Source organism: Peromyscus eremicus, chromosome 1 (assembly GCF_949786415.1).
Source record: "Peromyscus eremicus chromosome 1, PerEre_H2_v1, whole genome shotgun sequence".
NCBI lineage: Eukaryota > Metazoa > Chordata > Mammalia > Rodentia > Cricetidae > Peromyscus > Peromyscus eremicus.
The window spans coordinates 164,013,147-164,037,220 of record NC_081416.1 but is presented as its reverse complement, the minus strand read 5'-3'; the positions used below and the strand labels follow the sequence as shown (position 1 = coordinate 164,037,220).

Genomic DNA, 24,074 nt, shown 5'->3' with positions numbered 1-24,074 from the left:
ACACCCCATGACCTCCTGTCCCTGGAACTCAGCTCTGGGGGCAGGGGACCAGGCCAGAGCTATAAATACAGCAGGGGAGGGTGCTGGGGGCTCAGGTTACGAGGCCCCAGCTGTCCCCACCGGAGGGACTTGGCAAGAGACAGGTGTCACCCTTCTCAGAGGGCCATGCCACACTTGTCAACATACCCATGCTCTTTGGGGTTTGTCCTTTATGAATCAAGCTCCCCCATCCCCATTACAGTCACTGTTCTGAGGGTCCCTGTTCTTTCTTAGGATTCTAACCCCCCGACTCTCCAACTCTCACTGTGCCTGTCCGCCTCTCTCCTGGCCTGTCCCTCTGTCTCTGGTTCTGAGGCTCTATCCTCTACCCTCTCTCTCTTTGCGTTTCTATCTTTCTGTCTATCTCTGTCCTCCTCTCTCTGGGTCTCTGCCTCCCTCCCCACCCCACCTCTCTGGGTCTCTCTCTCTCGGTCTCTGCACCCCTTTCTTTCTCTGGGTCCTTCTCTTAGTTTCTGTCTCTCTCTCTCTGGATCTTTCTCGCAGTCTCTGTCCCCTGAGTCTGTGTTTCTCCCACGGCCCGCTCTGTCTCTTTCCTTCCTCTGCTCGCTGTGTCCTCCGAGTCCAGGTCTTTGGTCCCCCTGCCCGACCCCACCCCCGTCTAGGCAGCCCAGTCGGTCCCTCCTCCGCCTCGCAGACCGCCCTCTTCCCGCCTCCCGTGACGTGTTCCCCAGGGCTCCCCGCCCCGGGCTAGGCTGCGAAGTTGCGGATCCGGTTTGGTCGGGCGGGTCGGCTGCTGGGAGGAAATACACGGAGCCCGAGGGGCTGCGGCGGCAGCATGGTGGGGCTGGAGAAGGAGCAGGTATCGCACAGCGCGGGGCTGGGTGTGAGCGAGCGGGTTCCAGGGGCGGCGCCAGCCCCGCCGGGACGGGTGGGATGCGGCGGGCGCTGGGCCAGGAGTTCCCAGGCCGAGGAGGGGCTCGGGGTCCCGGCTGAGCCTGCGGGAGGTGTCCCCGGGGCGCGCGGGGCTGTCTTCGCATCCCGTGGGTCTGACCCGGGTCCTCGCCCTGCCCTTCTTGTTCCGGTTCTCAGAGCTGGATCCCTAAGATCTTCAGGAAGAAAGTGTGCACGACGTTCATAGTGGACCTCTGCGATGATTCGGGGTGAGCAGTTCGGGGCTGCTGACCCGGCAGCAAGGTTCGGGGGCCCTGCCCGCTGCAGACAGGCTCCGTCCCCACAGACCGGACAACGCAGACAAGGCCTGCCCACCACAGACAGACCCTTCTCTGCCCCGCAAGACAGACAGACCCCACCCACCACAGACAGGCCCCGCCCACCAAGGCAGGCCCCGCCCACCGAGACCACCTCAGACAGACCCTTCTCTGCCCAGCAAGACAGACCCCGCCCACCACAGGCAGGCCCCGCCCACCGAGACCATTTCCCGCCTCCACCTCAGACAGACCCTTCCCTGCCCTCGTTTTGGGCCACTCTGCCTAGGGCACACCTCGGATTCTGCATTCTCCCCCTAGCCGGGGGGTGGGGAAGCGTGTAGACGCTTCAGGGATCCATTCCGTATCTTTGTGTCTCGTCCATGTGTCCCTCTTTGTGTCACTTTGTCTCTGTCTGCTTTGGCTCTCTGTGTCATCCCTCGACTCATGCTGGCCCGGCGAGCATAGGCGAGCATAGGCGAGCATAGCCATGCCAGCCGAACAGAGCTCTGCAGCTTTGGGAGAGTAATTCCCTTCTTGGGCCACGCTTGTCACCTGGGCACAGAGCAGCTCCTCCCTCCTGAGGTTGCTGTGCAAACTAAACAAGGTCACTTTGGGACGGTTCTGGAACTCTGCCCACCATCTAATAAACACCCGGAAATATCCACAACTCCCATGAGAAGAGGGCAATTACCACCGCGTGCTGTGCTGTGGGTGGCAGGGGACACAAGCGAGCCCCGTAGGGCCTCCCAGCTTCATCTGTGGCCTCCCTCGATGGGGCCAGCTTTTTTTTTTTTTAAAGATTTATTTATTTATTATGTATCCGAAAGAGGGCACCAGATCTCATTACAGATGGTCGTGAGCCTCCATGTGTGTGCTGGGAATTGAACTCAGGACCTCTGGAAGAGCAGTAGGTGCTCTTAACCTCTGAGCCATCTCTCCAGCCCCCTGGGTCCAGCTTTAAATCTTCTCTCAGGGTGGGCTTTTGGCCTGGGGTAGTCATCTCTTTTCCTTAGTGTACCTTTTTCAGGGGCCTGTTGTCCCACCATGGTGGGATGGGAAAATGTGTAAACAAACACACAGACTGGTTTACTGATGGCAAAGGAACAGACAGGGTGACAGAAGTCAGTGGGAGCTGGGAGCTGATGGGTACAGGTGTCATTGAGGAGATGTTGCAGTGTGGTGCTTGGAGGTGGCCCTGGGCCTTGGAACTGCGTGTTCGAAGTCCTCCCTAACGACAGCCCGATGTGACTTGAAGACAGAGCAGAGTTCAGGGTGTAAAGAACATTGTCATGGGTGAGGAGGCTGGTGCCAGACCTCCTGGGCACTCAGAGGCCACCCGAGTGTGGGGCTTTTGGGGCTGAGAACTGTGTGAGGATGGATAGGAGGTCGGGAAGCTGAGAGTGGACACTGGGGGCCAGGGCTGATGGGCGGGTGGCTCCTGGACATGCCATCTGGAGACTGGAGTACAGGGGGACACAGTCGTCACAGGAGAACAAGCAGGTTTGAAAACGGACGATGAGTGCAGCCCCTGTGTCTGGGTACACGATGGGCCTTGGGAAGCGGGGTGGGGAGGGTGAGGACCCAACTGGTACTTAGCAGAAGGCTGAGGCTCACACTGGGGTCTAGAGCTCCCCGCTATGGGTGGGAACTGGAACCGTGGAAGCAGAAGAGGGAACTGCAAAGGCCACTCCCCGGCCAGCTTTCTCTCCCCCTCCCTTTCTTGTCCTCCCTCCTTCTTGCACGGAAAAGTTTAAACATCTGTGTCCCGGCTTAGGCTGAAGTTCAGTGAAGCACATGTGCTTAGCACGTTTTGGGTTCCATTCCCAGGACCAAAACCCAAACCCCAAATACACCCCCCCCCCCCCCCCCCCGTGTCTGTCCACGCCTGTCATTCTAGCACTCAGGAGACTGAGTCAGGGACATCACTGAAGGTCTGGGTCAACCTGGGCTACAGAAGCAGACCTTATCAAAAAAAAAAAAAAAAAAAAAAAAAAGCAGGGAGGGGCTGGTTCAGTGGTTTAGAGCCCTGGTTGCTCAGTTCCCAGCACCCGCAGGGCGGCTCACAAACATCTGTAACTCCAGTTCCTGGGGATCTGACTTCCTCCTCTGGCTTCCACAGGCCCTGCACACACGTGGTATCCAGACAGACAGACATGCAGGCAAATGCTCACACAAAAAGATAAAGAACGAAACGCCCACCTACCCGCCCGTCCCATCTCTGACTGCTAGCCACCGCTGTCCACCTCCTTCCCGGAAGCTTCTTAACTTTCTCTCTTGGCTCCTGCCGGCCTTGGGACAGCCAGGAGAGCATGGTTTTTAGGTGCTCTGAGGGCAGCAAAGGGAAGAGGGAGCCACCATGGCGCTTGGGCTTTGGGGAGAGGGAGGATCAGGCCAAGGCTTCCAGAGTGGGTGCATTCCATGGTAGCCAGCCACCTTCTGACGGTGAGACGACACCTGAATAGCACCATTGTGCCTCACAGCCACACAGAGCAAGATGTCAGGGGGCAGGCAGGCACAGGAAACGTTGCCAGCGCCGGGTGACCAGAACTTTCTCCTGGGGTGAAAGTGCTCACTGTCCGTGTTGAGAATGGAGACAGTAATGGTGACGGAACCCTGAGGTGTGAACTGTGGAGAGAGACTGAGTTTTCCTTGGATGTTACTTTCTGTGTGCTCCCCAGCGCAGGTACAAATGTGTGCACGTGGGTCCAGGGGCTGGAGGACAACCTCGGGTGGTGGTCCTCACACACCATCTACCGTGTTTATTGAGACAGTGTCTTTCACTAGCTTGGGGTGACCTGGCTAGGCCGGCCGGCCAGTGAGCCCCAGGGAGCCTCCTGTGTCCTCCTCCCCAACACTGGGCTAACAACTGTTCACCATCACACCCGTGTTTATGGGTCCTAAGGTCAGAATTCAGGTCCTCATGCTCTCAAGGGAAGCACTTTCTCTCCTGAGTTTATTTTGACTTGTTAAATTAGGTTATAAGGAGTCCCATGTAGACAATAGACCCCTTGGGGCTAGGTGCTCCAGAATGTTCCATGTCGACATTTTGACTAGAAGAGTAGAGGGAACAAGGGGGAGGCCCAAGAATGAGGTCCAAATGGGTGATTGGATCAAGTGGGGGAAACTGAGGCATACCAGGGTTCCTTGGCATTAGAGAAGGAGGAGGTTGTGTCCTTTATTGCGGCTACGGGAAGACAACAGGCCGTAGACCTGATGTGCATCCTGTGCATGACCTGCTAGCACGGCCTGCATCAGCACATCTGTAAAACCGGTCCTTACAGTGGGTGCTTAAGGTGCGCTGGTGTTCTCAGCACTCAGGAGGTGGAGCAGGAGCATCAGAAGTTCAGGGTCGGCCTGGGCTATAAAGCTAGTTTTAGACCAACTTGGACTCTCAAAAATCAAGGGATGGGGGCTGGAGAGATGGCACAGTGGTTAGGAGCACTGGCTGCTCTTGCAGAGGACTTGAGTTCAGTTCCCAGCACCCACATGATGCCTCACAGCCATCTCTAACTCCAGTCCTGGGGATCCAACACCCTCTTCCAGCCTCCACAGACACCACGCATGTATGTGGGCACTGACACATGGAGGCAAATATTCACACGGAGAAAATAGAAAAACATTTTAGATACCAGGAGGTGGTGGTGCACGTCTTTAATCCCAGCACTCAGGACACAGAGGCAGATCTCTGTGAGTTCGAGGCCAGCCTGGTCTACAGAGTGAGTTTCAGGACAGAGAAACCCTGTCTCGAAAAAGAAAGAAAAAAAAATTAAGATAAACCAGCCCCAAGCCCTCTTGGGGCTTTGGCTCAGTTAGAATGTTTGCCTAGCATGCCCTCAACCCTGGGCTCCGTCCTCTGCACTAAAATAAGCCTGCTATGGTAGTGCACACCTGTAATCCCAGAACTCTCGAGGCTGAGGCAGGAGGATCAGAAATAAATAAATATATGAGAAGAAATAATTTGTGATCAGCTTTGGGTATAGTAAGTTTGAAGCCAGCCTTGAAAAGTCCCACTCCTGAGTCAGCAGCTCACTTAACTTCTGAAACTGCAGGTGAGCCCCACTGTTTGAATTCCTTTTAGAGTTAGGGCCAAGGAGACTTAGCTATGTTTTCCCCCAGTCCCTACTCCTTGCTTTTGGAAACTAAGGCGACAATTTAGCTTAGTACAAGGGACACTTGTATATTTATGATTTTTATTTGTGTTTGCCTGCCGTGTGCCTGTATGGTGCCTGAGACGGCCAGGATCCCCTGGGATTGGAGTTACAGATGGTTGTGAGTTGCCATGTGGGGATCGGAACCCAACTTGGGCCTCTGCATGCATTCTTAATCCCCGAGCCGTCTCTCCAGCCCACGGTGGCCTTATTTAGAGGGGAAAACAGTGTATCTAGGAGACCAGAAATGGAAACCATCATCTGCTGCCTGTTTCTCAGAACGAGAAGGAAAGAGGCAGGGGAGGACTGTACTGGGCTATGCTGACCAGTGAATCAAGCCATCACTGCCTGGGCTCAGCTGCCTGCTCCTGCCTTTCTGCCTGAGGGAGCAAGCCTGGGGATGGCTGAAGCGATGCCAGGCCAGCACCGGCAGGGCACCCCCCTTGCAGTCAGGGAACACTGGAAAAGTCTTGACTTTCCTACTCTGTAATTCTAGGCCATTTAAAGCTCTGTTTAGAGTTCACGGTCTCCAGCCAGGGCTGGTTGCTAGTCTCACTTCAGGAAACACTTCCTGGTTTTCTCTGAGTTCCTAGGAGCTTTTACTATCTTGTATTGGAGGAGGAAATTTGGTCTCAGAGAGGTGGAGATGCTTGCCCCAACCCGCACAATGGCTTCATCCTCTGGTACCCAAACTTTGAATCATTTTTTTGTTTTGTTTTGTTTTGTTTTTGAGACAGAGTTTCTCTGTGTAGTCCTGGCTGTCCTGGAACTCGCTCTGTAGACCAGGCTGGTTCGAACTCACAGAAATGTACCTACCTGAGTGAGTGCTGAGATTCAAGGCATTAACCACCACACCCAGCTTTTTGTTGTTGAATCTTTACAATTTTTTTTTCTGTTTTAAAATTTCAGTTTCATAGTGTATGTCATCTTTTGGGGTACCTGTCAGTGGTCGTCTGCCATTCTTGGTTCTGATCCTGCAGGCCAGTCTCCTTGCCCTGGCTTATTTGGGATGAAGCATGGCTCTAGGGGTCTTTGCCTCAGTCACTTCCGCGGTAGTCAAAGCCAGAACTGGGTTTGCTGTGGCCTCTGTCTCCGGGGATGCAGGGTCCACGTGGACAGGATATGGACATTTGTACAGGATGGAGTCAGTGGGGACACCCAGGATTCACGCTCCACCCTCATGCCCCCAGAGGGACCTTGTGCCAGTGTGGGAGACCTCGGGATGTCCACCCGTCCGTGGCCGTGGAGGATGCCTTTGGGGCAGCTGTAGTTTCGGAGTGGAGCAGTGATGAGCACACTACCGAGAAGCCCACGGATGCCTTCGGCGACCTGGACTTCATGTATTCTGGCAGAAGGCCCAGCAACGTGAGGCCTGCATGTCTGGGCCACCAGGAGGGTGGGGCCGGGACAATGGCTGAATGTGTCTCCCAGCTGGCCCACCTTGTTCTTGGGTGCTTCTAAGTGCCTGTCCCTCTCTCTCTCTAGGTCCTTGCTGCTTCCCAGTCTGTCTGTCTGTCTGCCTCTCTCTGGGTCTCTGTCTCCCCCCACTCTCTGGGCCTCTGTCTTCATCTGTCTGGGTCTGTCCCCTGTTGTCTCTGTCTCTCTGTCCCCCACGTGTTTCTTCCTCCTGTGTCCACAGTTCCTCCGGCTGTCTGACCGCACAGATCCGGCCACTGTGTACAGTCTCGTCACCCGCTCTTGGGGCTTTCGTGCCCCAAACTTGGTGGTGTCAGTACTGGGGGGTTCGGGGGGCCCCGTGCTCCAGACCTGGCTGCAGGACCTTCTGCGTCGTGGGCTGGTGCGAGCTGCCCAGAGCACAGGTGACCACAGGGCTTGGGGGCCATGGCTCCTGGGCCTTGGCCCTGCTGTTGCCCGGGTTGGAGGGCATTGCACCCATTCCCACGCCTCACTCTTTTCCACTATGTCCCTCTCTGTCTTACTTAGGGGCCTGGATTGTGACAGGGGGACTGCACACAGGCATAGGCCGCCATGTGGGTGTGGCTGTGAGGGATCACCAGATGGCAAGCACTGGGGGCAGCAAGGTGGTTGCCATGGGTGTAGCCCCCTGGGGTGTGGTCCGGAACAGAGATATGCTGATCAACCCTAAGGTAGGAATGGGAGTCCGAGAAGAGGCCCTGACCAGGAGTGCTGGTCTGAGGGAGGAGGGCTGGGGAAGATCCTTGGGTCTGAGGGAGGAGGGCAGGGTCTGGTCCTCCAGGTCTGTCGGGGAGCATTTTGTCCCTTCCTAAAGACTTCTCTGTGTGGCATTGTCCTCAGGGCTCATTCCCTGCGAGGTACAGATGGCGTGGTGATCCTGAGGATGGAGTTGAGTTCCCCCTGGACTACAACTACTCTGCCTTCTTCTTGGTGGACGACGGCACTCATGGCCGCCTGGGCGGTGAGAACCGTTTCCGCCTTCGGTTTGAGTCCTATGTGGCTCAGCAGAAGACTGGAGTGGGAGGTGAGTGGGATTTGTGTTCAGGAGCCAGCCCACAGGACCCCACTGGCCAGGTGTTCTCAAGACTGGGCAGCTTTTCTGTTAAGAGTCTTGTCCATTCTGGGCATGGTGGCGCACACCTTTAATTCCAGACTCGGGAGGCAGAGGTAGGCAGATCTCTGTGAGCCTGGACGGCACAGGAAGTTCCAGGAGCTACATAAAAGACCTTTTCTCAATAAAAAATAAATAAATAAATAAATTTAATTTAATGGACAGAAAGAGGAGGGTGAAGAGATGGCTCAGTAGTTAAGAGCACTTGCTGCTCTTACAAAGGACCTGGGGTCTATCTTTAGGGAGCTCACAACTTCAGCTCCAGGGGGTCTAGCTTCCTCTTCTGGTCTCTTTAGGCATGACACTCATAGGCACATACACATAGAGACACATATGTACACACATACACTATATATATATATAGTGTTTTTTTTTTTTGAGACAGGGCTTCTCTGTGTAGTTTTGGTGCCTGTCCTGGATCTCGCTCTGTAGCCCAGGCTGGCCTCAAACTCACAGAGATCCACCTGGCTCTGCCTCCCGAGTTCTGGAATTAAAGGCATGAGCCACCACTGGCCGGCTAACATTTTATTCTTATAAGAAGAACAATCTCTTTCAGCTTAAATTATTTACTCAGGAGGCAGAGTCAGAAAGATCTCTGTGAGTTTGAGGTCAGCCTGGTCTACAAAGTGAGTTCCAGTTACACAGAGAAACCCTGTCTCGGAAAAACCGTAAACAAACAAACAAACAAACAAAGCATTTAATTAGGGGCTTGCTTACAATTTCAGAAGCCTAGTCTACCATCATCATGGAGGGGAGCATGGTAGCATGCAGACAGACATGGTGCTGGAGAAGAAACTGAGTTCTACCTCCAGAGCCTCGGGTGGTAGGAAGGACAGTGACACTGGGCCTGGCTTGAGCACATGCAACCTGAAAAGCCCACCCCAGTGACACTCTTCCTTCAGCAGGACCACACCTCCTAATCCTTCTCAGATAGTGCCGCTCCTTGGTGACTAAGCATCAAAATATATGAGCCTGTGGGGGCACGCTTATTCAAAACAGCACAATTGCTCTCTATTACTTTGTGGCAGTTTTCACTTTTATCAAGAATGTGTGATTGTGGGGCCAGTGAGATAATTCAACAGGTGGAAGGCACTTGCTGCTAAACCTGGGGATTGGGATTTAATCCCGGGAACCCACATGGTGCAAAGGGAGAATCAGTTCCTTCAGGTTGCCATCTGACTTACACACGTATACACATGAAATAAGTTTAATTTAAGAAACAGAGAATATAGTTTTAGCTGGATGTGGTGACTCACATCAGTGATCCCAGCACTTAAGAGCCTGAAGCAGGAGGATCATGAGATTGAGGCCAGCCTGGGCTTGAGGGGCATCCTATCCCCTAAAACCCAAACCAACGACAGCAACAAGAAAAGAAAACATACATTTAAATTGAACTGCCTCCTTTCCTTGTGTTATTTCTTCAGCCCAGAGCTCAGGGTGGGTGGTGGAAGCCTGGCCGTCAGACCCCGGGCCTTATTTCGCTGGGGGTGGAATCGCCACCCGATCACCTTTATGCTTTCACTGTTGGACTTTCTTGAAATTTGTATGATGCTGAGATTGTCCGTCTATTTGTATTTTCTTCCTTTGCTCCTTGAACCTTCACCTCGCTGGGCTTTGGAGTAGTTAGCCAATCATAAGAGTGACTCAGGAGCCAAGAGTCCAGGTTCCAAGCTCCCCCTCCCTTCTGAAGTTAGGTGGCACTGCCCTTGACTTCTGGCACTGGTGCTGAGATGTCATCCCCAGCACTCAAGAGGGGAATGCAGGAGGGTCAGAAGTCCTTGGTTCCATAATAAGTTTGAAGCCAGACCGGGATGCATGAGACTTTGTCTTAAAAAATCTGGGGGTGGGATGAGGACGCTGGGAAATGACCGGCAGAGAAAGTGCTCGCTCTGCCGGAGTGAGGACCTTGGGGTTCATATCAAGTTGGCTGCTGCAGCACACATCTGCAATCCCAGCTCCCCTATGGCGGGACGGGTGACGGAGACAGCTAGCTTGGTGTATGCACTGTGCAGGGGTGTCTATACCAAGAGACCCTTCTCCAAAACAGGGTAGAAGGTGAGGACCTGAGCTTGTCCACTGAGCTCCACCCAAACACCATGGCACATGCACACCTGTTCTCATCTCCATGATCACACACACACACACACACACATGCACACACACACACACACACACACACACACACACACACACACCCCATACAAAACACATATTAGTAATAAGACCCATAAAATCTCCTTCCCACCTCAAAGTTCACGGAGAATGACAGTGTTTCCAGGCCAGTGAGGTGACTCAGCAAGTAAAGGCACCTGCTGTCTATCCCAGGATAGAATGTCCCTCAAATCAGGAGAGAATAGACTCCCACGGATTGTCCTCTGACCTCTACCTATTTGTGAGCACCATCCCCCTAACACTATATAATATAATATAATATAATATAATATAATACAATATAATATAATATAATATAATAAATAGTAGTACATTTTTTTTTTTCGAGACAGGGTTTCTCTGTGTAGCTTTGCGCCTTTGCTGGAACTCGCTTTGGAGACCAGGCTGGCCTCGAACTCACAGAGATCCTCCTGCCTCTGCCTCCCGAGTGCTGGGATTAAAGGCATGCGCTACCACCGCCCCGTCAAATTTTCAAATTTTTATTTAAAGAATAAGAAGAATGACAATTTCCATGAGTACTGGCCACAAGGTTGAGCCAAGGTCACTGTCTGCCCTGGGACTGCTGAGAAATGCAATTCTTTCCCATGCCCAGCAAAGACTGATAGAAGGTAACCAAGTTCCCCTTTCTCCCAGGGACTGGAATTGACATCCCTGTACTACTTCTTCTCATCGATGGTGATGAGAAGATGCTGAAGGTATCTGGAGCTGCATGCCTGTGTCTGAGGTGGGAGGAGAGCTGAGGGCCAGGACTCTGGTCCAGAATCTCAGGGATACGGGGACTGGAGGACTGGACCGTGACTAGCTCTCCCCTTGTTCCTGAAGCGGATAGAGGATGCCACTCAGGCTCAGCTCCCCTGCCTCTTGGTGGCCGGCTCTGGGGGTGCTGCAGACTGCCTGGTGGAGACCCTGGAAGATACTCTGGCCCCAGGGAGTGGGGGACTGAGGCGAGGTGAAGCCCGAGATCGGATTAAGCGATACTTCCCTAAGGGAGACCCTGAGGTCCTGCAGGCCCAGGTATGGCATTGTGGAACCAAGCGGGAAGAGCCGGGCACCCTGGCTGGCAGGCCCTAAGGGTAGTGGGACCACAGGTCTTGGCTGGGGACTAGAGATCTGTGTTCTGCAGGTAGAGAGGATCATGACCCGAAAGGAGCTGCTGACAATCTATTCATCGGAAGACGGCTCTGAGGAGTTTGAGACTATCGTTTTGAGGGCGCTTGTGAACGGTAGGATGGGCTCCCACACTGTCCTCAGATGTTTGATGGCCCTCTCTCCTCCCTCCATCCTCTAAGCCTAAGGCCACACCCCTTGGTGTTTCATCCTTTGCCTTTTGGTTTCTGCTTGATGATGTTGGACAGTTTTCCCCAGACACTTTCACTGTTTTCAAACACCACTTCCCTATTGGATCCACTCATCCATAAGTCCATTAATCTCTTCATATCTTCATCTACCCACCACTCCATTCATCCTTCATTCTTCCATCTGTTTTCCTTCACCAATCTGTCTTTCATCTAGCCTCCCACCCATTTACCACCCACTTATCCATCCATCTACCTACCTACCCCCATCCATCCATATATCCATGCATCCATGCATCCATCCATGCATCCATCCATCCATCCATGCATCCATCCACCCACCCACCCATCCACGCATCCACTTGTCCATTAATTCATCCATCCACTTATATATCTATTCACCCATCCGCTTACCTGTCTCTCTGTCCATCTATACAACCATCTAGCCATGCATTCACTCATTCACCTACCTACCCACTCACTTGTCCATCCATACATTCACCCATGCATCTATCCACCTTTAGTTATTAACCACCCACCAGTCCTTTAACTAGTCATTGACACATCCATCAACAATTCTATCCACTTATTCATCTTTCCATTCATCTTAAATCTCACCACTCTGTGAAATGTGCTAGTGGGTGTGGGTTGTAAGCTAGCTGGCTGAAGAGGCTGGTGTGACCACTGCAGCTGGCTGAGGCTCAGAGTGAGGAAAGTAACTTGTGCTAGTTCCTCAGCTAGTGGCTTTCTGTGGCTGAGGATTTAGGTTTGTGTGATGTGGTCTCTAGCATGGAATATTTCTGAGGAGATAAGAGCCTAATAGTTTATATATGGCAGAGAGAGCTGTAGTCAAGAACAGCAAGGGATACAGACCCTACCAGCCGAGGAGTTGCAGGCCAGAACTTTCCCCTGAGAAGCAGGGGTGGGGGCCACCAAGACCAGCCTATGTTGGAGAGGCCCCTGTGAGTGGGCAGGGCAGTCTGGCTAGGAGAGATGAGACTGTGAGACTGCAGTCACATTGGCACTTGAAATGTGCTGTGGCCATGGGGACTGGATGGGAGGCATGGCATGGTGGCTCGGGGATTGATGCGTGGATCCTGAGGGTTTGCCTTGCTGAGTAATTTGACCTCAAGAAAGATGGTGTGGTACAGGGTGAGCAAGCAGGGTAGGGGCGGGAGGCTCTTGCCTTAAATGATGCCAAGTTAAGGTACAGGGAATTTTTTTAGGGGGACATCCATCCACTGGTCCACCAAACTCTTCATTCATCCATCCATCTGCTCACTAATCCCTCTTCCAACCTACCCACCACCATCATCTCCACCCATCCCTTCACCCATCCATCCGTGGATCAGCAAGAGCTTATTGACCGTTTGCTTTCTTTCTCTTGATACTTTGGAAAAAGTACAAGAGATTACAGAACGGTAGTAAGTCCACTCTCACATTTTTGTTTTTCAAAATGATATGGGAAGTTGTGTGGTCCTGCCCCCCTTTGGACCTCTGTTGGCCCAGCCATCAACCTTAGGGAATGCTGGACAAGCTGAAGATTGTAGCTAGAGTTTTCCTGCCTGGCCCACAGTCAGGACAAATCTCTCTCACCCGCCAGTCCCACAGCCGCTCAGACCCAACCAAGTAAACACAGAGACTTATATTGCTTACAAACTGTATGGCCATGGCAGGCTTCTTGCTAGCTGTTCTTACAGCTTAAATTAATCCATTTCTATAAATCTATACCTTGCCACGTGGCTCGTGGCTTACCGGCATCTTTACATGCTGTTTGTCATCGTGGCGGCTGGCAGTGTCTCTGACTCAGCCTTCCATTTCCCAGCTTTATTCTCCTCCTTGTCCCGCCTATACTTCCTCCTGCCTGACTACTGGCCAGTGTTTTATTTACCAACCAATCAGAGCAACACATTTGCCATACAGAACATCCCACAGCAGAAGATTGCCACCATTTGGAACTACTTCTTGTCAATGTTAACATTGCTGTCAAGAGGTCCACTGTGACTCCAGTTTTATAGATGAAGGAACACCAAAGTGGACATCCGCCGGATGTTCCCATCTTTCCCCTGAGACGCCGCCTACCCCTCTCATCCTTCCAGCCTGTGGGAGCTCTGAGGCCTCAGCGTACCTGGATGAGCTGCGTTTGGCTGTGGCTTGGAACCGTGTGGACATTGCTCAAAGTGAACTTTTCCGCGGGGACATCCAGTGGCGGGTGAGGAGTCCGGGCCAGGGGCTGAAGACCCTGCAGCCGGCCTCACTTTCCTTCCTGGCTGACTTCTTGTTCACCTGGTCCTGCCTTCCACTGGGATCTGTCCAGCCTTCCCCCAACTGTCCACTCACCTCTGGTGTTCCTCTGTCCCTGGCTTGTCCCTTGTCTCCCTTTGTACCCAACCATCATCCATCACCTTCGTTATCCACCCACTCATGCTGTCCGTCCACCCACCCACCAATAACTTAATTTACTCACCCACTCCCACCCTCCACCCACCAACCTACTCCATATATCCATCCACCCATGGATCCTTTCATCTGCCCATCCATCAGCCCATCCCTCCCTTACTCACCCGTCCATCCATTCACCAGTTACTTCGCTGCGGCACTGTGCCTGGATCTCTTGTCCTCGGCCCCTGAGTTCACAGGTCTGTATTGGTTTGTCATGGTCTCATCCCTTCCCCTCACAGTCTTTCCACCTGGAGGCCTCTCTCATGGATGCTCTGCTGAATGACCGGCCTGAGTTTGTGCGCTTGCTCATTTCCCACGGCCTTAGCCTGGGACACTTCCTGACCCCCCTGCGCCTGGCCCAGCTCTACAGTGCGGTGTCCCCTAACTCACTCATCCGCAGTCTTCTGGACCAGGCGTCACATGGTGGCAGCGGCAGAGCCCCACCTGCAAAAGACGGGGCCGAGGAGCCCCGACCTCCTAATGTGGGGCAAGTTCTGAGGACACTGTTGGGAGAAACATGCGCACCGAGGTACCCGGCCAGGAATACCCGAGACTCCCAGCTGGGCCAGGACTGCAGAGAGAATGTAAGGACCATCAAGGCTCACGGTGGGACAGGGCTTCGGAAAGAGGGTGTAGTACGATGGGGAAGGGCAGTGTCTGAGAGGGTGTGGCAAGCCCAGGGGTGGGGCCAGGTTTTGCTTCTCTTTGCTTTCAGGCTCAACTGCTTTTGGATTGGGCCTCCATGCAACCTCCAGCGGGTGCCAGCTTTGAACAAGCACCCTGGAGTGACCTGCTTATTTGGGCTTTGTTGTTGAACCGAGCCCAGATGGCCATTTATTTCTGGGAGAAGGTAAGTGCTGATCCTCATTCTGGATCCTCACCTTGGCCTCTGCACTTACAGGCACCCAAGCTCCCTTAGGCTGCTCTGACCTCTGACCTCACCCAGCCTGCACTCTTCCCCTTTTCTGTTGTTTGGTTCGCTGCAGGGTCGTGAATAGCCTAGGCTGGCCTTGAACTTGATATTAGCCAAGGGTCATCTTGAACATGTACCGCTATCCCTGGTTCATGTGGTGTTGGGAATCAAACCCAAGGCTCTGTGCATGCTAGGCAGGCACCCTACCAGTGGGTACTGCCATCCCTGCCCCTAGTTTTGTCTTCTGAGACGGTGTCTTCCTGTGTAGCCCAGGCTGGCCTGGACCCTGTGAGTCTCCTGCCTCAACCTCGTGAATGGTACATGTGACACACCCCATACACACTCTGAACTTTTTTGAGAACAGTGATAACGTTGTGTACAACCGTTGTCTACTTCCAGGACTGTCTTCCCCAGCCCTCCAGTGCTCCCAATCACCACTCAGCTACTCTGTGTGTTTGAGTGTGAGGCCAGCGACCCTGTTAACGGCTCGTCTGGGTGAACCCTTGGCCTCTTCCTGTCTCTCCAGGGCTCCAACTCAGTGGCCTCTGCCCTTGGGGCGTGTCTCCTTCTCCGGGTGATGGCTCGTCTGGAGTGGGAGGCCGAGGAGGCAGCCCGGCGGAAAGACCTGGCAGCCAAGTTTGAGAGCATGAGTGTGGGTGTGTTGGGGAAGGGCACTGCGGGTGTGCACGGGCGCCTCTCCACTCTTTGCATGCGTCCTCACCCGGACCCTCGTCCCCAGACCTCTTTGGAGAGTGTTACCACAACAGTGAGGACCGAGCCGCGCGCCTGCTTCTCCGCCGCTGTCCCCTGTGGGGAGAGGCCACCTGCCTGCAGCTTGCCATGCAGGCTGATGCCCGTTCGTTCTTTGCCCAGGATGGGGTACAGGTGAGCATGTGACTCAGACAACTTGTCCCAGTGGTTCTCAGCCTGTGGGTCGCCACCCCTTTGGGAGTCGAACAACTCTTTCATAGATGCCACATGTTTACATTACAATGTTTACATTAAGATTTATAACATTAGCAAGTTTGTAGTTATGAAGTAGCAACGGAAATAATTTTATTTGGAGGTCACCACAACATGAGGAACTGCATTAAAGGGTCGCAGCGTTAGGAAGGTTGAGAACCACGGGATTAGAGAACGTCCTTCACTCTCATGAGGTCTGTTTTTCCACAAGAAGACCCTACCTGCCACCACAGCAAGACCTACCATCTGTAACTTTTGCCCCCAGGCGGTATTGTTGCTGACAGGAAGCCCCGTTTCTCATACAGGAAGCCCTTCTCGTTCCCACAGGCAATCCCACACTCCTCCCAAAGAAAATGCGGCCACTCAGCAGGAAACTCTCCCCACTTGACACTGTTTGCAGCTCTGCTCCTCCACAGTTAATGACTCCCTGTCGGAGACAAGCTTTGGTTTAGGAAACCCTTCCCTGTGGGAAAGCCTGTTCACTCCCCACACTCTCTCCACTCCTGACGCTCTAACATTGTGAAAACTACCAATATCATGAATTGAAATCTGAAGGGAGCTCAGACATTCCCACACTCAGTGAAGTTCCGTCCACACAACAGGAAGTCCAGTTTCCTCTAACAGGAAGTCTGGTTTATCCCAACAAGAGGTCCTGCTATTGCCTATTGAGATGATTTTAGCTGGCATTTCAGACGATTACCCAGAGTCCCCTGCATTCAGCAATGGTGAACTTCATGGATTCCAGCTCTGCTGATTACTGATTGTTTTTCTCTGTTTTTGAACAATCTTGTGTATGAAAAGGAGAAAATACTCCTCCTCTGGGGTTAAGTGATCTGGTCCCTGCAAGGTGCTTGATAGATCTTCTGCCCTAATGTCAATAACAGTCGGCTGCCCTGGGCCTGGAGAGATGGTTCACTAGTGAGGGGCACTGGCTGCCCTTGCAGAGGACCTGAGCTTGAGTCCCACCACCCATGTGGCAGCTCACAACCACCTGTAACTCCAGTTCTACGGGATCTGTTCCCTCTTCTCACTTACCTGGCCACCCATGCCCATAGTGTCGATCCCACTGGGTAAGAATAAGACCACTACCACAATTTCAGAGCTAAATTTGAAACCTTTTTGTTTTATAACAAAACATAACTTTAGCCATCACAATGGTGCGCAGACATCCAGGCACGTAAAACAACCACACTCATTAAGAGAAAAGTTGGCTGGTCAGGCAGTGGTGGCGCACACCTTTAGTTCCAGCACTCGGGAGGCAGAGGCAGGCGGATCTCTGTGAGTTTGAGGCCACCCTGGTCTACAGAGTGAGTTCAGGATAGCCAGGGCTGTTACACAAAGAAACCCTGTCTTGAAAAACTAAAAAAAGAATAAGAAAGAAAAGTTGGCTGTTCCATTCTACTGGGTAAATCTGAGGAGGTTGCCTTTGACCAGTGTCCCCCAAACTCTAACAGTTGAGACCCCCATGTGGAAGCTTGCTCCGGGCCCTGTCAGAGTCTTGGGTTAGGTGCTGTGTGGAGAGTCCAGCTCTAACATTCCCCCATCCCACAGTCTCTGCTGACACAGAGGTGGTGGGGGGAGATGGACAGCACCACCCCCATCTGGGCCCTGCTTCTCGGCTTCTTCTGCCCCCCCCTCATCTACACCAGCCTCATCACCTTCAGGTCAGTCCTCTAGGGTCTGGGCTCAGTCCCTCCTTCCTGCTCATTCCTCCCTCTTGAGTCTCTTCCCTGGAAACATTCTCTGGAGGGAATGTTCTGGAAGATGAGGGTGGGCGGACTGCTTGTAGTGTCTCCATAGGCGACTTCTCCAGCTTTTAGGCATGGCTCTGCAGCAGTGAAACTCATCTAACCTCTCTGCACTGTTTGTGGTACAATAAGTGTGGGTCTTCCTCAAGTGTTTCTCACTCTGTGTCCTGCCCCCCATGGCAGAAAGTCAGAGGAGGAGTCCACACAGAAGAACCCTGACTTCGACATGGACAACAGCATCAATGGAGCTGGTCCCATCGGGTGAGTGAGACCTCGGCACTGGGGTGAGGGTGCCACCGTGGGACTGTGTCAGGCACTGGAGCCAGGCCTTCAGGGAGAACTGGGCGTTTAGGAGAGGACAGCTTCAGTGAGCTACTGAAGACGCTGAGGTGGTTTCCAGCGTGCTAGAAGGCCACGCTCAGGGACTGACTTGAAATTTGGTCCTTGGCACCAGTGAGATGGCCCTGCAGGTAAAGGTGCTTTCCACATAAGCCAAAAGACCTGAGTTCAGTGCCCAGATCCCATGATGGAGGGAGAGAAACAATCTTTTGTGTTGTTGATTTTTTGAGACCGAGTTTCTCTGTGTAGCTCTGGCTGTCCCGGAACTCTCTCTGTAGACCAGGCTGGCTTTGAACTCACAGAGATCCACCTGCCTCTGCCTTCTGAGTGCTGGGATCAAAGGTGTGCGCCACCACCACCTGGCTTTCCATGAAGATCAGACATCACAAGGCTCAGTATGCGTAGGCTGAGTACTTGTCTAGCCTACTCAAGGCCCTGGGTTCCATCCCTGGCCAAACGAACAACACAAACCCTACAGGAAAACAAAACAAAACAAAACAGTGAGGAGAGAGCCCCACAGTGCCTGCTGCCCAAGCTTGAGGAAGTGAGCTCAGATTCCCAGCCCCGTCATAAAGATCTAGGTGTGGTGGTGCATGCCTGCACTGGGGCTGGGAGGCTCTACCCGCCAGGCTGTGTAGCTGAATCAGCAAGCCTGTGTTAAATACGAGACGGGAAGCGATCCAGGAAGACATCAGACATCGACCTCCGATCTCCACCTGTCCTGCCGGGTTCTTAGTCTGGTTAATAAAATAATTTAGAAATGGACCAGGTAGAGGGAGAGAGGAAGCAACCCGTTTTGCCATGGAGGTTGGCATGTATCGGCATGGTGGAAATCGGGGCGGGGTAGCACTTCAGAGAATGGGTGAGAAGGCCCAGAGCACCACGGAGAGCGTGGCCAGGCGTTGGCATGTGTCCAAACAAACAAAAGACATAGGAAAGGAAAAGTGCTTTTCTGAGTTAGGAGTCAGAACATCCGCAGGATGCATGGGGAGGACCAGGAGTGCTGCATGGGGAGGCTTCTCCCACTCCTTCAGGTGACTCAGACTCCCTGGGGTGGGGGAGGACTCTGAGACAAGACTGGTAGGCTGTGCTGGATTAACTCTTTAAACACCTTACAAGATTTTATTTTATTTTTAATTATGTGTCTCTGTGTAGATTTGTGTGTTGTGGGGTATATGCATGTGAATGCAGTTGCGCGCTGAGGCCAGAAGAGGGCGTCAGAATCCCTGCAACTGGAGTTACACAAGGTTCTGAGCTGCCAGGGAATTGGGAAATGTCAACACACACACACACACACACACTCACACCCCAAAACAATCAACCCCCTTACAGCTGTCACCTCAAATGGAATAAGCTTACTCTAGAGCCAGACATGACCTAAGCCTGGGATCACTGAGCTAAGTTAGTTCTATGTTCCAACATGAAAACAGTTTCATGGAGTTTTGTGGTATTTTTTTCCCCCTGGACTGAGGACTGAACCCAGGGCCTTGTGCTTGCTAGGCAAGCGCTCTACCACTGAGCTAAATCCCCAACCCCTTGGAGTTTTTATAGTAACAACATAGAAAGTCATAAATCAAGGCATTTAAAAAAATACACGGTTCTACAGAGCAAGTTCTGGGACAGCGATGGCTACACAGAAACCCTGTCTTGAAAAAGAAGCAAGCAAGCAAATAAAAACCCACTAAGTGAGCAGATAGGGCAGACAGAAGAGCCGCAGCCGGGCTCAGGTGCCATTGAATGGGGCTTTATAACGTTAATACACTGCAAAATTTGTGTCTGTTTATCACGATATTAGATCTGGTACTGAAGACAGGCTTAAAGATAACCCAATAGAAATTAGGCTACCTGATGGTAACAGCCAAATCCTGCCCAGTCTCTGCCATCTTTATTAGTTCATCGGCCTCTGTGGACAGCGTCTTTCCAGGAATGCTCAGGTACAGAGCCAAACCCAGTCCTCCAGAGGAGCAGCCAGTGCTCAGAATTGCTGAGCCAATTCTTCAGCCTCTTAAGTTTCTTCTAAGTCACAGTTCATTTTTTTTAACTTGTGCATGTGTGTGCTTTTGGGGGTGGGGTGGGGTGGGGGCAGGGTGCCTGCCACAGCATGGGTGTGGAGTTCAGAGGACAGCTTGTAGAAGCCAGTTCTCTCCTACCTTGGGGATCAATTTCATGCTATTTAAGCCTGGTGGCAGAGGCTTGTATGTGCTGAGCCTTTTCCTTGGTCCTGGATTAATTCCTAACAACAGGTGACAATGCTGTGTGATGTATTAAGTAGTTTAGAATGAGCTATTTCCACTCAAGGGCAGAAGTAGAGTATTGGGGGCACAAAGGTCCCTGTGCCCACAGATCACTAGGAAACCAAGAATGTTAAACACACGGGGCCTCTTCTCAATGGAGGATATATATATATATATATATATATATATATATATATATATAAAATAAAAATTATATATATATAAAAAATAAAATATATATATATATAAAATTTTTATTTTATGAGCATTGGTGTTGTACCTGCGTGTCTGTGTGAGGGTGTGGGTCCCCTGGAACTGGAGTTGACAGCTGTGAGCCGCTATGTGGGTGCTGGGAATTGAACCCAGGTCCTCTCGAAGAGTATTTAGTTCTCTCAACTTCTGAGCCATCTCTCCAGCCCCAGGAGTTGGATTTTGTTAACAACCTGCTGACCTTTTTGCTATCTGTGGCGGCAGACCTCACCCACCTTTTGCTATAGAGGCAGACCTCATCCAAATCTCCCAGAATGATTACCCCAGATTCTTCCCTCCCTGGACCATTACTCATCCTTAGAAGATGTCACATGTATTTGTGGACTTCTGACCTCTATGCTATTGGTCACTAGATTCCAGGTCCACCCTCGTGGTCACACGTACTTTGTAGATAAGTTCTAAGTCACACCTTAAGCTTTAGTGTGCACCTGGGATGGGAACGAATGGACTGATTGTTGCCTGGAAACCTTCTCCCACATTGTACTGTTTTAAATATGCTGGCAATGAACAGCCTGGCATTAGACTCCCCGAAGTCTGCTCCAGGTCGATGAGGTCAGTCTGCACCGGGTTTTCCTTCTCATCTCTTTGGTCCTGGATTAATCCAGGGCCCCTCAGTAGACCTCAGACTCCATTCTTTTGGCCAGGAGGAAGTAGATGCGCCTCAAAAGGCTCGCAGGCCCACACCTTTTCATGTGATTTAAAATGTAAGGTCCGGGCTGGAGAGATGGCTCAGCAGTTAAGAGCACTGGCTGTTCTTCCAGAGGTCCTGAGTTCAATTCCCAGCACCCACATGGTGGCTCACAACCATCTGTAATGGGATCTGGTGCCCTCTTCTGGCCTGCAGGGATATGTGCAGACAGAACACTGTATACATAATAAATAAATAAATCTTAAAAAAAAAAGTAAAATAAAATATAAGGTCCTCAGTTGCCTCTGAGGCTCCAGCAACATACGCATGCTGAGAGCCGTGCACCAGACCCCGGTTCAATTTTTTTTTTTAACTTTTTTTTACGTGTATGGGTGTTTTGCTCGCCTGTGTGTCTGCACATCATGTGTGTGCCTGGTGCTCACAGATCTAGCAGTAGAATCAACTAAGAATGCAATTATAGACAGCTGTAAGCTGCCATGTGGGTGTGCAAATCCAGTCCAGGTCCTTTGGAAGAGAATAATTTAAATATACTTCTAGCATAGAAATTCAGTCCCTTCAGCTGCCATTCTTGCCCCCATCCCTGGGCAGCTGAGAACTCACCTCCTGACTCTATCTATAGGTTGGCACGTTCTAGAAAGTTCCCTGTGTGGAACTGACACTCTATGGGGTTTTCTTGCCGGCTTTGTCCTATGCGCATCTTCTGGGCTACTTTCCTTCTCAGTTTTTAAAGCAGGATATTGTGCTCGGTGTTTGTGTTTGTTTGTTGGTGGTAGTTTTTGAGACATGGTTTCTCTATAGAGCCCTTTCTGTCTTGAAACTGACTAGGTGAACAGCACTGGCCTGAACTCACAGAGACCTGCCTGCCTCTGCTGGGGTAAAATTTGGTCCACACCACGCCCGGCTTATGCTCAATTTCTGTTTTTGTTTTTTGTTTTTTCTTTGTTATTTGTTTTCCTTTGGTGTTCGTTTTGTTTCTTCACAAAGCTCAGGGTGGCATCAAACACATGGCAATCCTCCTGCCTCAGTCTCCAATGTGCTGGGTCTGCCTGTGTCTTCAGGTCCCCAGAGTGCTAAGTGGTACTATGTGGAGTTAGACGTGCAAGGTGGGCAGCCAGTCCAGGCTCAGGGGTCACTGAGGCTTGCTCTCTTGCAGGCCTTCGGAGCCCTCAGCGAAGGTGGCCCTGGAGAGGCGACGGCGGCCGGGACGTGCCCGCTGCTGTGGCGGCTGCTCCCAGCGCTGGTCGCACTTCTGGGGCGCCCCAGTGACTGCCTTCCTGGGCAACGTGGTCAGTTACCTGCTATTCCTGCTGCTGTTTGCGCGCGTGTTGCTGGTGGATTTCCAGCCCGCAGCGCCCGGTGGCTTCGAGCTGCTGCTGTACTTCTGGGCTTTCACGCTGCTGTGTGAGGAGCTGCGCCAGGGCCTGGGCGGCGGCTGGGGTAGCCTGGCCAGCGGGGGACCTGGGCCCGGCAAAGCCCCCCTGCGCCACCGCCTGCACCTCTACCTCTCAGACATCTGGAACCAGTGCGACCTGCTGGCGCTCACCTGCTTCCTGCTAGGTGTTGGTTGCAGGTGAGTGAGCAGCCCAGAGTGAGTAAGGGACTGGTAGGCATGACTCCGTGGTAGAGCCCCTGCCTAGAATCCCCCAGTGAGGGGCTGGGGGTGTGGCTCAGTGGTAGAGGCCCTGCTTAGAATCCCCCAGTGAGGGGCTGGGGGTGTGGCTCAGTGGTAGAGCCCCTGCCTAGAATCCCCCAGTGAGGGGCTGCCGCTGTGGCTCAGTGGTAGATCCCCTGCCTAGAATCCCCCAGTGAGGGACTGGGGGTGTGGCTCAGTGGTAGAGCCCCTGCTTAGAATCCCCCAGTGAGGGGCTGGGGGTGTGGATCAGTGGTAGAGCCCCTGCCTAGAATCCCCCAGTGAGGGGCTGCCGCTGTGGCTCAGTGGTGGAGTGTCTAACATTTTCAAGGTCCTAGGTTTACTCCCCTGGGTGATGGGTCGCTACCTCCCCTTTACTGAAACATCCCTCAGCTGGCACTCTAAGAGGCAGGCTTCCTCCAGGCCACGGTGAGGATGAAACAGAGTAACCTAGTATGAATAATTTATTCAAACAGAGAGGGAGATAAGTGAGTTTAGCAAACTAATATTTCTGTTTGTCCCAGGCTTTATTTTGTGTAACGTATTGTCTGAGAAGACAGGGCCAAGGCCCTGCTGCCTGCAGGGAAGCCAAAGTTAAGGGTGTATTTGATACATTTTATTAAGCACCCTTTTCCAAGGGCTGAAAATCTTTGCATCTTGGGAAGGAGAAACATTGTCACCTCCAGCCTAAATGGCGAATCATCCTTTAAGCCAGTGCCCTCTAGATGGACACTTGGGTTATTTCTATTTCTAATTTTTATTGTTGCAAAAAATGAAAGTTTACATCCCCGGTGTAAAGGGAGTGGGTCAAAGGGCACGTGGATCAGTTACATTTCTGTCTACATAGCTTCGCCCATTTGCCTGCCTGCCAAGAGCTGTGAGCGCCCCCGTGAGGACATGCTAGGCAATACCTGGCCTTTGTGCCGTGAAGCTGTCAATCAAATCAGATTTACAACCTTTGTCCGGCTCACTTCCGCAAATTTTTCATTTATGCACCTCTCCATGTCTGTTTTAGGGTCCCTCTCCCCCTTTTCTGAGACAGGTTCTCACTCTGTAGCCCAGGCTGGTGTGGAACTTACATAGACCACGTGAAACACGCTAGCCCACCTGAGCGTGTGGCTCTGCCGGGCCTTACCCTCTCTCATTCCCTCTGCCTTGCCAAAAACCATCAGATTACATTCCTAAAGCTAGCCACCAAGGACGATTCCCTTATTTGGCCAATCCCTCCTGCCAAGGCAGACTACCAGGGTCCAGCTATCAAAGAACTGAAGTCCAGCAATCAGAAGCCCCCTTTGGTTCACTAACATGCCGATTAAAATTACACACTTCATCCTAACACCGTGTTTCCCCCTTTACCTTTATAAACCGCCATTTGCCTGTGTGCCACAGCTGAGTCCTCTCTACCCAGAGGCTGTCCTCTGTTCCCCAGGACAGATGATACCTTCCCCTCTCTCCCTGTTCCTTCCCCTCCTCCCTGGTCCTCTGTTCCCCAGGACAGATGATACCCTCCCCTCT

The 24,074-nt window shown here is 52.3% G+C and overlaps 1 protein-coding gene across 2 annotated transcripts in view; it reads left to right on the top strand.

Annotated features, from left to right (window-relative positions):
- Positions 1-742: 742 nt before the first annotated feature.
- Positions 743-24,074, top strand: part of Trpm4 (transient receptor potential cation channel subfamily M member 4) — a 29,022-nt gene continuing 5,690 nt past the window's right edge. Inside the window, exons 1-17 of one of the 2 annotated variants that reach the window (XM_059278987.1) lie at positions 743-859; positions 1,090-1,160; positions 6,547-6,721; positions 6,996-7,176; positions 7,301-7,464; positions 7,634-7,817; positions 10,710-10,771; positions 10,899-11,090; positions 11,200-11,299; positions 13,471-13,583; positions 14,053-14,397; positions 14,529-14,663; positions 15,253-15,382; positions 15,466-15,611; positions 17,241-17,353; positions 17,621-17,698; positions 22,083-22,499. In XM_059278987.1, the coding sequence (XP_059134970.1) occupies positions 836-859; positions 1,090-1,160; positions 6,547-6,721; positions 6,996-7,176; positions 7,301-7,464; positions 7,634-7,817; positions 10,710-10,771; positions 10,899-11,090; positions 11,200-11,299; positions 13,471-13,583; positions 14,053-14,397; positions 14,529-14,663; positions 15,253-15,382; positions 15,466-15,611; positions 17,241-17,353; positions 17,621-17,698; positions 22,083-22,499 (2,630 nt within the window). In that variant the 5' untranslated portion in view covers positions 743-835. Of the gene's footprint in view, positions 860-1,089; positions 1,161-6,546; positions 6,722-6,995; positions 7,177-7,300; positions 7,465-7,633; positions 7,818-10,709; positions 10,772-10,898; positions 11,091-11,199; positions 11,300-13,470; positions 13,584-14,052; positions 14,398-14,528; positions 14,664-15,252; positions 15,383-15,465; positions 15,612-17,240; positions 17,354-17,620; positions 17,699-22,082; positions 22,500-24,074 lie in introns of those variants that run through there. The other variant, XM_059278996.1, reaches the window with a different exon arrangement.